This window comes from Rissa tridactyla, chromosome 4 (assembly GCF_028500815.1).
Source record: "Rissa tridactyla isolate bRisTri1 chromosome 4, bRisTri1.patW.cur.20221130, whole genome shotgun sequence".
NCBI lineage: Eukaryota > Metazoa > Chordata > Aves > Charadriiformes > Laridae > Rissa > Rissa tridactyla.
This window is the reverse complement of record NC_071469.1, coordinates 16,179,633-16,196,389: the sequence shown is the minus strand read 5'-3', so window position 1 is coordinate 16,196,389 and position 16,757 is coordinate 16,179,633. Positions and strand designations below refer to the sequence as shown.

The 16,757-nt window shown below is 36.6% G+C and overlaps 1 protein-coding gene across 1 annotated transcript in view; it reads right to left on the bottom strand.

The window, feature by feature from the left end:
- OTOG (otogelin) overlaps window positions 1-16,757 on the bottom strand; it is a 104,630-nt gene that overhangs the window by 73,542 nt on the left and 14,331 nt on the right. The window contains exons 9-18 of the mRNA XM_054201326.1: window positions 16,163-16,293; window positions 15,288-15,394; window positions 14,305-14,414; window positions 13,342-13,467; window positions 12,023-12,131; window positions 10,615-10,661; window positions 9,597-9,742; window positions 3,315-3,447; window positions 2,130-2,307; window positions 240-364 (exon numbers count right to left, since the gene is read on the bottom strand). Of these exons, the coding sequence (XP_054057301.1) occupies window positions 240-364; window positions 2,130-2,307; window positions 3,315-3,447; window positions 9,597-9,742; window positions 10,615-10,661; window positions 12,023-12,131; window positions 13,342-13,467; window positions 14,305-14,414; window positions 15,288-15,394; window positions 16,163-16,293 (1,212 nt within the window). The remainder of the gene's footprint in view (window positions 1-239; window positions 365-2,129; window positions 2,308-3,314; window positions 3,448-9,596; window positions 9,743-10,614; window positions 10,662-12,022; window positions 12,132-13,341; window positions 13,468-14,304; window positions 14,415-15,287; window positions 15,395-16,162; window positions 16,294-16,757) is intronic.

Genomic DNA, 16,757 nt, shown 5'->3' with positions numbered 1-16,757 from the left:
GTAACTGCAAACCAGGAATAAAAAGGAGGTATTTCAAGTACCTCTGCAAGTATCACAAAACACTTAAACAATATACTACATGATTTATCAGGGGACTGAACACAAAATAATACCTGTAAGCATTAATTTCTTCAGTGGGTAGGACTGGTTATTACTTTACCTGATCCAACCAGGAAAATCAGCACAGATATAATAAGTAGAAGTGCATTTGTCAATAATGAGTGACCTTCACTGCCCACCTGCCTGCAGATGAATATCACACGGATCCATTTGCGAACTATCATGCACAAGAACGCATGCCGAAGAAGTTTTCCATGTATTTCCAAACAGCTCTGGAGTGCTTTCAGTTACTCCAACTGGAGATCTTTTACAAAACAGAAGTCAGTCACAAAAGATACAGTGAGTTTACAGAGTGGTCTCAGTTCTACCACCCCCTTCAGCAGAGATGACTCATGCTCCCCTTCCACTGTTCCACATTCTCATGCACTCTCCTGTAAAGCACTGCCAACTTAAATTTCAGGAGTCTTCTCATTTTTCCAGGCAAAGGCCCAGAAATGAAAGAGAAGATGCGCTCTAAGAGCTATTAGATACTTTGTACGGAAGGACAGATCAAAACATACCAAGTTCCCTTTTCCCAAGAGAGGAGGAGAGAGCACCATAGTCCTGAAAGTCTGCACTCTCTTATTCATAGTTCTGCCTCCTCTGTAATATCTGATTCATTTTTATCTCTCCTCTACCTATAATTTCCTGTCTGTTCCTGGGTAACTGACTTCCCATGCTTTTAGTCCCTGCAAGAAAGAGTAAGGGACAGAAATCCCGGGGTCCAGAGATACAACTGCAAAAGCAATTGAATAGATATCCATGAGGCCCAGGTAAGCACAGGAGCAGCAGAAGCTGAAAGGTAGAAAGACATTAATCAAAATAATTGAGGCATATTAATATTGTACAGGGAGAATGATTGAAACCATGCATTTAAATATGGATGGGAAAAGACTGCATTAGCTGTGAGCAGAGGCATTGCAGAAGACAGCACCGTCTATGGCGAGTCTCCCAAATCTTGTGTGGATCAGGTGTTTCTTGTACATGTCAAGATGCTTGCATATTATGGTCTGTGTCACGTCTCAGCACAATTCATATGTTCCTGTAGTTTAAGGGCTTTTTCCACAAATACTCACAACTTCTCACTTATTTAAGAACAAGACCAAAGACTGTCATCAAAAATACACCAAAAAATTTACTTGCTTCAAACAGAGAAATATTTTAAGTAGTTTAACATAAATAATATCTCTTCACTGAGATCCTGTCTATATATTTCCTAGTCTTGTTATAAATGATATTCTGAAAATACTTTTTAATCTTTAAGATAGAAATTGTTAAAAAACCCACTAGAATATTTGTGTGTGTGTGTGTTTTTAAATGGGAACTACTATGAAAAGTTTTCCCATTTTTCTATTAGTTTGGATTTTTAAAATTCCAAGTATTTTGAGAGAAAAGTTCTATTACTTTTTCTTTTCTTGGTCAAAGAAATATTCTGTCATGCTCTAAATTCATTTTCTCTGTCTCCCACTTCCATTAGGCTGCTCGATCTGGAATTCAATTTATTCTTTAGTATCTGTAGGAAATATGCTGCAAAGAAGCTGAACAGCTTGACTGTGGTACTTAGGTAGCTCTGACCATGTTTCACTGCATCACAACAAAGTGAAGCTCAGGCAACAGCCAATTACTGTTGCTGGCCTGCAGGCACTGAACAATGAGGCTCTGTCAGAGAGGGCAGATTAGAACTTGCAGTAGAAAACAGGAGCTGGAAAGAGATAAAGAGGCTTGCACAGAGGAAGAAAGTCCCTTGTATAGGCCACTCCATCTTTTGGACAAAACTTTTCATATCAACTTACAGGCCACTGTATTTTTATATTAAGATATTTTAAGCAAAACCTGGGCTTGATATCCTATAGTTGAAGTTACAGATTTTCTGTTAGCAAACTAAAACCTAATATCCATATCACTAACACAAAACTTCAAAATAAGTTATTCTTGGTATCTATCCATTTAGCTTCAGTACACACTTGATCTACCACTATAACTGTAGATATTCATATACTGGCAAATAGAAATCTTGTAGCTATTCATACAAGAAATCATCCTCTGTATTTCCATTGAAGGTTCCACAAAGGCCTGCAGTATCATCTTTCCACCGTTCATCCACTTGAAGGTAAAGCCTCAGTCCTTCTCTGTCATACAGTAACTGTAATCCGATGCGTGTCTTCACTTGAAGAAATACAGAGGAGAGTTTCCGAATTTCAAATAACTCTGGTGAGTAAAAATAGAGATTGTTGAAAGGCAAAGGAAACTTGCTTGTAATTTGCCTTTTGTTGCTTGTCATTTCACTATTTTTGTTTTATAACATTTTTATGCAAGTTACATTTTTTCCTGTTGAGGCCCTATTTTCCCCTAATCATTGATTTCTCACAAAAGTTTGCACTGATTCAGACTTTAAAGAAAAAAAAGCAAACAAGAAACTTACGACAGTCACCACACTTTTTAAAAATGCATCCAGAGTTCACTGGAATATTCATAAAGGTTCATTAAAAACTAATCAATTTAAAGATACAAACATTGCAGACCATTTATTTTAGGAAAATAATCCTTACACCAGCAACGTGCTTCCTGTATTAAAGCCTTTTTTTGGAAATTCACAAAGAGCCAAGGCCTCACAGATATCAAATGTACTAATGATTTGCATATAAAGCTCTCATTAAAGCTAACACTGAATCTCACAGAACGCAGTTACATATTCATATGTAGAATGCTTGGTAATATCTTCCAGAGGGAAAGATTTAAAAACTCAAAGCAAAAAGTAAAAGAAACAGAAGAAATTTTTTGTCTGAAAATCTGTAGCTTATCTGTAAGGGGCAAGAGGGTTCCTTCCACCTATATTTACTTGAGTTGCTTACAAAAAAGGGAAAAGAAATTATTCAGTTCAAGAATCAGACAGAAGAATTTCTCCTCAGAAAAAAACTAACCAACCTTGTAAATGTGAGGGATGGCTTTTGGACTTTGTAGAGACAGAACAGAATCTTACTATAAGAGACACTAGCCCAATACTGCTACTGTACAACTCCCACCATTAGTGTAAAAGGTATATCAGCAGTTAATTTATGAAATATTTTATAAAAAGTTAACAATGTTGATATTAACAACCTACCACTTAACTTCAGTATGTTAGCAATATTGACAGTATCACAACATACACATACGCCATTAAAATACTGCTTTAATGCTTTATAGGAGTTACATGCTTATATGTTATTCCTTACCATCTGCATAAGGCAGGTTAATTTTGTATTGGTCATATACCAAAACATCTCCTGAATGAGTCAGAGTCACTTGCCTCTTGGGGTCCTGCTTAAGAATAAGGGTGATTGATTGGATACATGATCCATCCTGGTTCTACAGGTAAGAGCAAAACAATTAAAAAAAAACAAACTTAGGTAGTATGAATGTTATATAAGAGTGCAAGGAAAGCTATAATTAGTTGGGAATTGAAAAACTGCAGTTGCATCTTGCTTCTTAGCAGAGAGCATTTGTAACACATACAGCTTTACAGCTAAGTAAGAAAACTTAGTATTTTGAATGACACATGTTTAAACATAATGCTAACCTATTGTTCAAATATAGCTCAAAAGTGGGATTTGTAAAGAGAAACTTAAACAATTCTTATATAGCTTAGTACAAAGACTCCTGAAATTCATAAGACCCCCTGATTAAAGACCCACTGAGGCTGAGTTAATGCTCATAAACAAGGCTGCATTACCCACATAGTGGTGCACAGAAACCCAAATTTGTACTTCACATTAGAGTGTCCTGATGTACACAGGTTCTTTTAAAGTATATTTAAGATATAGAATTCTTTTAAAGGCAAACAATAATGAAAGACAGAAGCATCTTGTGAATCATTATTTAAAACAGCATGCAAGTTCATTATTTCTGAGGATTGTGGAGTATGTTCATAAGCTCCCTGGATGAATATTGATGAAAGAAAGGCAGCATCGTGACAGCACACAATATCACAACATCCAACTGGCTTGACGGGCTTATTGTTACTACCATTGCTTATTCTTATTTCCATTTCAGTTCTTTACGTCAAAAGTCATATAGAAAAAACATGGAAAGGAATACTGCATTTCAGTATGGATGAAACATACTCCAAAAAAATCCTAAGTCAACCTCATCACCTTACCAACACCCACCCTTTTCAGTGGCACATAATTGTCAACATTACCAAAAGCAGATAATGAACTGAAATCCTAAAAAACAAAGTTTCACAACATGAAGAAGCTACATAGCTTATACAACAAAATTTCACAACAGCTTAAAGATCAAGAATTGAATTCATCTCCTTTCATCAAAACAGAAGTCAACTAGAGAACGCTTCGTTTTATGCTAGTTAGGCTGGACTTTCTCCCATTCAAGCAAGTTCTGAAACTGGTTGGTACTTAAATGAAGTCCCAAACTACTTAATATTCCTGCATGTTTTATGTTTCTGTAGTGATCTTCAACTAGGCACCATACCACACAGATGGGTAGCAGCACAAGTCTATTAAAAATTGAATGTTTTCAGCATATCACAGTAACAAACACACCTGTACTAACTAACATGGAAATGAGCCAGACAGATGATTAACACTAGTCAGTTCCTACCAAAGTTTTCAGGCCAGGACTTACACCTTCCAGAATAACTACAGGTACTCTGGCTTTTGATGCCAATAGGGAAAGAACACTTATTAAAGCATGCTTAATAATCACAGAAGATTATCAGATTTTTCTTAAAAGAATGAATTTGATCACTGCTTAATTTTTAAAAAAGAAAAACGTTCTATCACAGAGATGCATTGAGAGACGACTTGAATTTTACCATACCAGTAGTCTGTAATTCACCTTGCTCATGCTGGAAGACATCAGAATCACGGTCCACCTTCTACTTTCTCTTTGCTCTAGGAAGGAACTAAATTTCTGCCACACCTGCTATACACAAATCTCTTTACTACAGCTTCTAAGACATTTACATTGGCTTAGTGTGGCTCGATAAAGTTAGAGACTGTCTATTCCCTGCCATCTACAGAGGAAAGGGGGAAGCACTCAACTTCTGTTTCTTCTGCTCACTCTCCTTCACTGCTACACCTAGTAACCATTTAAAAGGTATTCAAAAACAATGACAAAAATTGGATCCAGTCACTTTTGGCACCCTATTTGCTCATTTTACTCTCATCTTGACTATGCATCTTCAATGTTTCATAATGTCTTATATACCAAAACATACACAGACATGTCTGAAATCACTTGATCGAAGAGCAGCCTAGGTCTCACTGCAGGAAGTTTCTCACTGATTGCATCTGGCTCTGACCTGCAGTCCAGAAGTGCCCAGCAGAGGTGCAGGAGGATGCACTTTTCAGTCCCATTGCCTACCCTGAAAGCATAACTGATAATGGACATGCAAGTACACACAGTGGTGTGTAAAGATTAAAAACTACATTCAGAATTTCCCTGACTCTAAACAATAGTGTAACAGTGATCTTTCACCAACAGTTGAAGTGAAAAAATGAAACTTAAAAATGGCAAATTATAAAAATAACTGGAGATATTTCATCAGCACAACCAGCTCTCCTGGGCTAATAGTGACGACAGACATCTGCATTGTGAAGCCATGCTCTTGTAGCTTATTTTGTCATCTTGCCTCTTTACTAAGAAAGTAGGTTTCTGTGCATATCATTCAGCAACAGTGGCTACAAAATTGACAATTTTGTCAGCCTTTTATGAAGCTGAAAATAAAAGAATACCAGCTGGTACACATAGCAGACCAGAGCCAAGAGAACAACCCTCCATAGTATGTACATTAGGTCGCAATATTGACAAAAGCTTTATTATTCCTTCATGTTGAAACTAAAGGAGAAATTCTGCCTGACAATTATTCTCTGTTCCAATGAACTGTTTCTTTCACATCACTGCCCTGTCAACTTTCAGCAGGTGTTTTCACAGGAATGGCCATTTCTCTCACTAGACTCTTAAAAAAAAATTCTGTATTCAGAAGACCTTCTCTTCATATAAACTACAAAGCCAGTCAGACTGTCACCTGAAATTCAGATAAGGTTAAGCTGTGCTGATCACTTGACTGATTCTCCTTCCAAGAAGTGCTTAAACAAAATTTCACATCGTTTTGAAATAACTTGTTGCCTGATGACTGTTTATGTCACCATCTCTCAGTCTCTAGATGACTGGATTCTTTGTGATTCAGAGAGCTAAAATCTCCCCAGGTATTTTCTTTCTACATTTTTAATCTGCTTGAATGAGATGGGACTGATAAGGTGGTTTTTTTTTTTAAAAAAAAAAAAAAGCACACAAAATCTCAAACTATCAAGAAATATGAGATTCTGCACTACAAATCTTCTAGCTTCCCCTTTCGATTCATTAATTTTTATAAATGGGGAAGAGATAATGGACGGTGCCTAGGGAACTGTAAAGCAGCTCTTCTGCCAAGTGGTACTTGCTAGTTGATAGTTAGACACTTGAATAGCTGCACTGAAGCCCCACATTCTTGTGTTATAGTACACAAACTGTTCTCACTACCCTCTCACCACCTGTACATTGATAATTAAATTAGCAGCACACAGCCCTGGAACATACCATATAAGCCTCTGTTTACCCACCTTGCTGTTAATGTCCAGAATGCTTCACTCAAACCTCTGTAAAAGTCTATACCTAATAGAGATTGATCAGGGTAGCTTTGTTAAAGGCCAGGTGAAGTATGAAGCCCAACACATAGTAAAAGCCAAGAGAATCTGTTTTTTCACCCACAAACCACTTGGACACAAGCAAAGTCTCTGAGTCAGGGTGAAGACGACAAGAATTACTGCGAGGCTCTTTGCAGTCGCAAGAGTGCTGCAGAAAGCCAATTAATTTGACTAACACTTTCCCCAACAAAAGTATCACCACAACAAAACCAAAAGGCACATTCCTTTCTGTTTTGCACAGAGATAAGTGTTCTGTAGCACAAAAGGGAATGAGACATACAATATATATCCTGCACATTACAATACCAGATATTTGCTCCAGACTTCTGTTGTCCATTAGTGGGCTTTGCAATAGGTCAGGCTGAAAGGTACCTCACTGTGGGCTCCTGCAAGGAGTCAATCATGCCTCAACTTTCATTTGATAAAAGTTACCTAGAGTGTTTCTTTGGGGATCCCCTTTGCTTATATTCAGCCACATAGTACAGGACACAGCTTCAATATACAACCACCTTTCTCAAGCTTCTTAGACTCTGCAAAAGTTCTGAGAACATTATGCTGACTGAACAGATTTATCCCTATGTCGAATGTTTATGTTTTGTTTCACAGCTTTTTTTTTTTTCTAGATTATGATTTTGACTTAATCAGCTCCTCAGGATCCCAAGGTTAGCACAGAATTAAGCCAGCTAAATTCAGTAAAATACAAATAGCCTAAGTCAAGTATGCACTTAAAGTGAGGAATTGTAGGAACAGTCAGATATATTGTATCAAAACATTCTCAATCTTCCTACAAACAAGAAACACTAGCAGGACCACCAGATCCTTCCCAACCCAGAGAACAATGCACACAGAGGTTAAAGCCTAGAAATTTTTTTAACGTGCATGTCCTTGCCAAGATCTCATTACACAGCCCCCACTGTAACTTCTACCTCAAAGAGCCAGAGGCTATTGGAGTGTAATAAAGCAGTCATATTCACAGCACAGGAAACCGCTTTTTCAACACTGGTAACTTCTGCGCCCTATCACATACCTCACCTGATGTCCTGATACACTTCTCCTAGGAACCACATAAGAGATAGTGGGACATTTACTTGTGGATCATCCAGTTGGAAAATATATTTGGTCTCTACCCAGTTAAGCTATTTTTCTTCTCTCTCAACTTTTATCATTGAGATGAAAAGGGGACTCCATGCACTCAGTCTCCCGTTTCTTACCTGAATTACAAATAAATAATTTCTATTATAACAAACCTGTCAATGCCACTTTAATATGACTTCATTCAACTTAAGAGGTCATATAGAGATGTAGATTTTAGTGCATAAGGACAAAAAGAATTTACTGAAATATGCCTTTAGAAACTGTGGCACGACAACTTATGTGACCGTTTTTCTTCCCAAGGAAATCTCAAGTGCACGAATAATATAAGCTGCAGAGAAGAACGAATGCAATCATTAGTGTAAAAGAGCTTACAGAATCATGCATTTATTTAGACCATAAAAGAAAACTACTATAATGAAGCGTAAGTAGTTCCCTCCACAAAGGTAAAAATAGTGCTATATCTGATTTTATGCAAAGTATTTAACTGCAACAATATGGAAGCTGATCATGCTAAGAACGAAAAAGGGCCTAACATAGTAGATAATCTAGAAATACAACAGAAAGAGTCACATTTAAGTCTATATACACTTCAAATATCTGTACAGTTGCTCCTAGGTAAAAATCGTTACACAGAGACAGAACAAATTAGCCAAAATACAAAGTTTAACATCTTGCTCCTACAGCAAGTCCAACAGCTTAGTAAGTAGGCATCTGCAGTAGCATTATGACCCTAATACAAATGTGGGCCAAGTTCTGCCCTTATGTGCATATGTAGAACTCAAAGCCAGTGAGAAAAGCCTGACTCCAGAAAACAGCTCAACTCAGTCAACTACACTTCTCACACAATCTATGTATGTTTAACATCTATTCTAACTTGCCTTAATTTCCTCAAAATTACAAGACCTGTCACAACTGTAATAAGAAAAAGTGAAAATCCTACCAGTATTCCATACCTCACATGTATAACGTTATAATACATGCTCAGCAATCCAAATACACAACAAAAGAAAGAGAATGGGTCTTGGACATAAAGCAAATTAAGTATTTGGCAACTTCTGTGTTCAATATCAGAAACTTTCAAATATGAAGTAGGAGCACTGTTAGTATCAGCTATATATATACACACACACACACACAATATCAATTGCACAGGATACCAACTAAACAACAGTAACATAAATGCATACATATACCCAAATCTGAGAGCACCATCCCAAAAGCTATCCAAAGTTTTTCATACCAATGTAAGTAAAAGTGAATTTCAAGCTGCAAAAACAAAGCTGAAAGAGAAATCCATATTCAAGGCACAAAAAAGTAATTCTTCCTTCAAGCAGTAACAAGCAACAGGCTTATTTTGTGCTGGCTGCAAATCCAGAAAGATGTACTCAGAAAGCTCAAGAAAACAAGTCACCATCCAGGGTTTGCTGCATGAACCACCATGTACTACTGAATAACCTCAGTGAACACTGAAGGAGCACGCTAGCATAATCTTTCCTATTTATTGCAAGCGAACATGAGAATTTATGTACAGACTTCCTCTGCACTGTTATTCAACTATTTCAGCATTACGGAAACTTGTTGCTACTGATTAATTTGAATATATTCAATTGCAGGTAGAATTTTTTTTTATATATATATTTTTTTTTTAATACTTCCCCTGTCCAAATTAATAAACTCTTCAGGATACAAACATTACAAGAAGGTTCTAAGCCTTACCTGTCCACAAGGAGCATTTTGCAAGGATATGGTAAACATTCCAGATGTACGACTTTTTGCTAGAATATATTGGCAGGTAGCTTGGAAAGTGTATTTGCGCCCATCAAAGGTCATGAAATGAATGTCTCCTGAAACTGAGCATTCAGCTGACAAACATAACAAACAATGTATTTAAATATGTAGAAAAGACAGTGTACTCTCAACAGTTATTACTGCTGTAGAGTGCATACACTCTGATACATGCTATAATTTATAAAATTGTATTTATATTATAACCAGGTACTAGGAACTGAACTTTATTCTTGCTTTCATGATGGAGTTGCTACCTGACACCAGGCCAGGATACCTAAACAATTCTTCCTCCAGAAGGAAGCAATAATACTTGCGATCCTTACATTCTGGGTATTTGATTTGTGGCTCTAAAAACAGATTTGCAGAAACATTAAGCACTCCCAGAGTTAACTGATAACTCTGAGACCAGTGCTTGAATCTATTGGCAGCTGTAAGAACCATGAGGCCATGGGTACCTTTAACATACACAGGCCTTTTGACCTTAATCTCTGTAGTTCACCTGTTTATCTGTGAAGTGAGAATAACACCCCTCATTCCACAGGCATGTGAAAATATTTAACTGATGTTTGTACAGTACATAGATACTATATCATTAGCCAGTACTACTGTGTCAAATAAAAAAAAAGTAATCTTGCCATAAGTCTGCCAAGTAAAGCTTGCAGAGGAAACTTTAGCCAAATGACAAGAATGACCAGGTAGTGACATCTACCAGAGACATTATGGCAATGTATAGGGAGACACATTGCTATGCTAAGCCGAAAGGCAGATGCGGGCTATTCGCACTATTTTAATATTTAATCTAATGATGTGTAGATGCTTTTATATGTAGCTAGAAATAAAAATACAAATTATATAGTGAAATATCATATTAAGATCCAACAGTAATATTTTATCCCAAGTAAGAAGTCAATTATTAAATAGTTAAGTGTTGAAGACTTTCACATACCTGGACATGTAAGATTTGTACAAATCCACTTTCCTCCAATGCAAGTGCTGAAATAAAAACAAGAAGATTTCATACTTTTTTTTTTGGTGAAGTACATATGGCTGTCCCTCAGTTGTTCTTCCTGGATTCCTTCTCTATGAAACGAGCAAAGTGTCTTGAGTCTCACAAAAGGGTAAAACAGAGCTATCACGGTCACTAGAATGCCTGGAAGCTGTGGCAAGAGCTCATCGTGACAATATGATCAGGTGAAATTTCATCCATGCATCCAGTAACACTTTTCTTTCTTTCTAGCTCCTTGATAACCATTATATAAGTTAATGATGCTAAAAACTAAGAATAAACACGAGCAACTCAAATCTTATTACTTTAAAAAAAATAGAATTGTTCTGAAAAAAAAGCTGCACATCTGCAAGCTCATCTGATTTCTTCAATTAAGTTGATCCAATAAAAGGCATTATCCTTCCTACAAACTTTTCTTTCCAATGCATAAAATTAACCCAGAAATTCTCAAAACAGCGGCTTGGTGTCATAATGACATTAGGCTCTTTGTGTCTAAGTGAGACAACACAAACAGGAGACAAAGTAAAGTCAAAGTAATTCACCTGTTAAGATTTTGAATTCTAGATTCCTCTTAGTTTACGGCAGAGTTCAAGATGAGAAGAGTATTAAACATTACAGTATTCTCTGCAATATCTGTCTGGCATGCTTTGACCCGTCAGCAACGAGAACCATCCAGCCTCTCGCTCACCCCCCACCACACTCTTTTCCCCCAGACGCATGGAGGAAGAAGATGGGGGGGAAAAAAAAAAAAAAAAAAAAAACCACAACAAAACAAGAGGGAAAGGGAGGAAAAAGGACTCCTGGGTTGAGATAAAGACAGTTTCATACAAATAATAACAGAAAAGGAAGATAACAATAATAATAATGACACCGGTCACTCTTGCCACCATCCTCAGAAGTGATTGCAGATTCCTGTTCCCCCAGCTAACCCCCATCTATATACTCAGCATGACATCTATGGTATAGAATATTTCATTGACCATTCCATCATTCTGTCTATGCTTCTATGGGAAGCTGAAGAAAATCCTTGAATAGTGTAAACATCACTTATCAACAACTAAGAACAACAGGTATTATTGACATTCCTTTCATAGCAATCACAAGAAAAAAAATTAACTTTCCCAGCTGAAAAACCAGGACTCTCATTTGTTCTTCCACATTAATAGCTCTGTAGTTTTTTATCTTTCCCTTCATGGCAGAACATATATGGAACAATAGTCTTTGTATGCAGAAACAGTGAGGACTTATCAGCTTTATTCAATTTTTAATTGAAATAGGCCTTAAAGAAGTTGTGTCTCATGACCATGAAAGGATTATGCTGTAGAGCATAAAAAGAAAAATTACTAACCAGTTATTACAATCCTCATAAACCACTGAGCCCGTTTCAAAGAAACTTCCATGGTAGTCACAAGGACAGTCCATAGGCTTGACACACAATTCATTTTCATAAATTAAGCCTAGAAGAAATAAAACAAGAAAAAAGTTAAATATCTGTACAAATGGCTGATGGAGCACTAACAAGCATACCCAAGACCACCACAAATGGTCATGTATTATAATAAAACTCTAGCCTATTTGGTAGTCATTTTTGCAGAACAAGTGTTCATTTGAATTACACTAAATAAACAATATTACATGAACGAAGTCCCTAAATTGCTTGAGATACACTAACAATAGTATGAATAACAAGTATTAAATATTGTGGGAGAGGGAGAAGAAACCACCCACCCACAAAAAAACCCACATAAACCAAACACACAAACGATGCTGCTTCAAATACCTTTGGCTTCTTTTTTGACACCTTTACAAATCTTTGCTTCTATGTTTTAAGGTACTGTTTTGGCCTTATTTTACTATAATGTTTTTTGCTTTGTTTCTCTTTATCATTCCATTATTAGAGAGCCAGAAGCTAAAAGACTTTATTAGCCCATAAAAGATAAAACATATGACAAAGATTATTTTACTTATACATCATCAGGGTACGTGTAAGAGGCAGGACTTTAAGATCTATGGCATAACTTCCTCTGTCCTCTTTTAGATAGAATTATGTACCCAAGAGAAGCCAGTAACAAGGGGAAAAACTGGACATCAAAGTATATTTTAGTAATAAGGGTAAAGTTTTGCCAAAGGCTACATCAGTAAATACCTCACTTGCCACAACCATACTACGATGTAAGAATCTCGGCATCAAAACCTGTTTCTGGTCACATGAATGAGTTTTAGTCATGTCACATTTTTGAGCTCTCCTAAGCATCTGACCTTGCAGGCATTCGTCAGGGGAAAGGGGGAACATCAAATCACCAAAAAAACAAAACAAAAAAAACGACCCACCAAAATAATACACACACCCCAAAAAAAAAGCCAAAACAAAACAAGCAGCAACCACTAGAATCAGGACGGCTGCCCTGTCAACAACAGAGCAAACCCCATTTTTCACTCAAATTGTGAAGCTCTATGGCTAGAACGTGGATCTGTGCTGAAACATATTCCCACTTGTTAGAGGGCAGAAAACAAGGTCTTTCATCCATGCTCTGTTGACACTGCATTCATAAAGAGGTCCTGTGAATGCCTTAATCTAGCCAGGCCATACAGGTATGTAAACTTGCGGGAGAACAATCTGAAAGTTATATAGAATTAAAGAAGATGTATTTGAGAAGCAAAACTTACCATCTGGACAGTAGCATCCATCAATGCAGGGAAGTTTACTGTCAATGCACTGTGATTGTTGATGACATGAAACAGGGCAACAGTTGATGCATTCATTGTAGGTCAAGGGTTCAGCACACATAATTACTAAAAAATAGAAACAGGTAGAGAAATTAAAAGGTATTGTGCTATTGCTGCAGGGCTTAAATAGATTGCATGCATTTCTTTCAAGTATTTAAAATGTGGTAAGTCAATTGAGTATCTGTTGTCTAGAAAAATTAAAAAGTTACTTTCATGACACATACACAGAATACACGTATATTCATATTCTGTCCATTAAAGGTGCATTGAGAAGGAATAATCTTAAATTACACCAAGGGAGACTCAGGGAAACTCTCACAGCAGAGCTATTTTAATTACCCAGACCTGCATAAGAAGTGGTAGAACATTAATCAACAAACGTTTTTGGAAACACAGGGGAAATCATCTGTCACAAATGACAAAGCAGTTATGGTCCTGTGTTCCAGACAGACAGACAAATTAGATGATCTCTTTCAAACTTACTTTCTGTTACTTCTAAGATGAAGACTTGTGCAAGTGTAACTCAAATTTATTTTTAACATTCATGACATATTTTATGTATCAGAAAGCCTGAAAGAGGACTTTGACAATATTTGAAAGAGAAGCTCTATGAAAAAACAAATGGTTAATCATCTTAAAGAATCTCTGATGTTCTAGTAAGAAGGTTCTTAAAACACATTCTAATAAGTTTAGTGCTTTAAATGCATTCAGTAAAAATTACACATATAAAAAAAAGAAATTCCATTGCATTTATATAGCCTTGAAGTGAGTCCACAGTTACGCTTTCATTGAGAACTATGAATTCAAAATAGGAGGAAGAACAAAGAAGTAAAAGTGTGAAGAGCACTCTTTTTAAAATACAACTACTAGGCATTATTTCCAAGTACAAAAGCATCTGCATACCACACTGCTGAAAGTGCAGTCGCCATCCATGAAGCGGCTTTCCTGCTTGGGCACATGCTCTGGCATATTCAGTTAATGCTCGACACCAAGTTGCATTATCAACTGCTGACCTTGCACAAATAAAAATGGACATATTATTTTCTACCTACATTCAAACATGCACCCATAACCTCATGAGTGCTCCTGCATTGCATAAACCCACAATGTTTGCATCTACTTTAGTAATGTAAAGTACTGTACTGTTTGGCAAGGTTAAAAGTCTTAAATGGGTAAGACGTTTTGCCATACTTGAAGACAGGTCACCAATATATTTGAGACCTGACACTAACTTCTGGAATAAATCCATGAAATCCAGAGATACAGCAGTATAAACAGACTTGAATAAAGATCTTGAATTTTACAAAAGGAATAACATCCTTCAGAAAACTCACAAGAAGAAAGCGTAAGATTTCCACCAGTGAGACACCATCGTACAAGAAATGGAAATTATCTTCTCTCCTGCCTATTAATTTAATTACTCAAAACTGCTTGGCCAAGGAGCATAGCCGGTGGCAAAATGATAGCATAAATTCAAATAGTAATCAAATTCCTCTTTTCATTGGGTTAACAAATGGCTTGCAGATGCCAAACTGACCTATTCACTATTACTTTTCATTAAGGTTAGAAATACTAATGATGTTGCACACTCAGAATCAAAACAGATGCCATATTCAAGGGGTGGTACACAAACAAATTATGAAAATATCCAGGCCCAATTTTGGCCATCCTTATACCAAGTAAAACAGGAACTCCTCCACAGAAATTTCTGGCAGTAAAACTCAAACAAGTGAGAAAAGCAAGATAATAAAAGAACGTTAGATGAAAACTGATATGCAGAAAAAGACACACATTAGTTCTGTTAACATTTACAATTCATTCTCATGATAGAAGGAGAATATTTTTTTTTATAATAGCTTTGGAATTACCCCAAAACATTCACTTACATGCAAAGATCATTGGCGCAGCTTGCCATAAAAGGAAGAGGACTCACATATTCGTGACATTGTTCAAACGGGGGATGTAACAGGATATTACACAGAGTGTACACCCTCTGAAATGAATGAGATAGCTGTTGTGAAGAGAAAGTTTTCAAAAATAAAACTTAAGCAGAATACTATGGAAATCAGAACAGACATCTCAATCTGTGACTAGGAATTGGTTTCTTCTCATCAACTAGAAGCAGTGGCTAGCAACATATTGCTCTCCATCACAGAGTATTCATAATATTGAATCTTTTATCCAAGGTCATACCAATGGTAGTAAAACATATCCCTTCCTCAAGAAAGGCACAGGCCGTGTTGCAGCCAAGACCAGATGACCTGAAATAGTCTTCATTTTAGTTAAATTACAAAGTAAAAGTCAATAGAAATGAAACATGCCTGGCATCAGCTTTAGTTTAACTTCCTTTCAGGGTTATATCTTGAAAATATTACTTAAAAGGAAAAACTATTTCAATGTGATCAACAAAAGCAACAATAATTTGTTTTGTAAAACACTGGCAAATTAACTGTGCTCTCATGCTTCTAAGAGAAGAAATGGAAACTAGCTACTTTACAGCTTTTCACTCACTTAGCCCCAGATTCAAACACTTTATTAGCTGCTATGCAGACAATATAATAATCAAAAACATCGAGAATACAGAAGAAAAGTTAAGGGAAAAGGAGAAGACAAGGGAAGCTCTGATGCAGTAACCATTTTAATCCACCTCTCCAAAGAAGCACTGAGAATATTTCCAGTCTCCTTCAAAAGCGTTAAGACAAATTCTTGCTCTAATTAGAATCACCAACTATTGTAATAATCCTTTTGTGTTGATCCAAACCTGTAGAGATTCATGGCTTTGTGTCAAGCAGGGTGGTTCACTGAGAAGAGATTTATCCCAATTGGGTGTTCCTTGTGGAGGATTTTCCTGCCAACTCTCTACGAATTCTGTTACATCATCTGTCAGTTTTCCTAAACAAGACACACACACAGTCACACCGTGACTTGGAAGAACAAGGATGTTTCCATAGGATTTCCCAGGGAAACATCTCAATAATCAAAACACCACATTAAGTAAAACACGCCAAACCCTTCCTACAACTAAATGAATCAGCTGTTAGTCTGAAAACAATCTGGTCTTTTCATGAAACAAAAGTACTCTTAAGAAGGACTATAGTAGAACAGATTTTGAATGGCAGAAAGAAGCTTACTCAAGCAATTTGGCAAGGAAGGTCTTTAAGGGACCTATCACAGTCCTTGAATGGAAGAAAGGAAAGAAAAGCTGTAATAAACTATATATACACAGGTTTATGCTGTTACTTTATACGAAACTCCCAACTGAGAGCCTAAAACCCAAGACAGATGAGGCATTCCTGGGTCACTGTAAGGGTACAAAATGATTGTATACATTAACCAAGTGAAGGTGTGACTTTTTC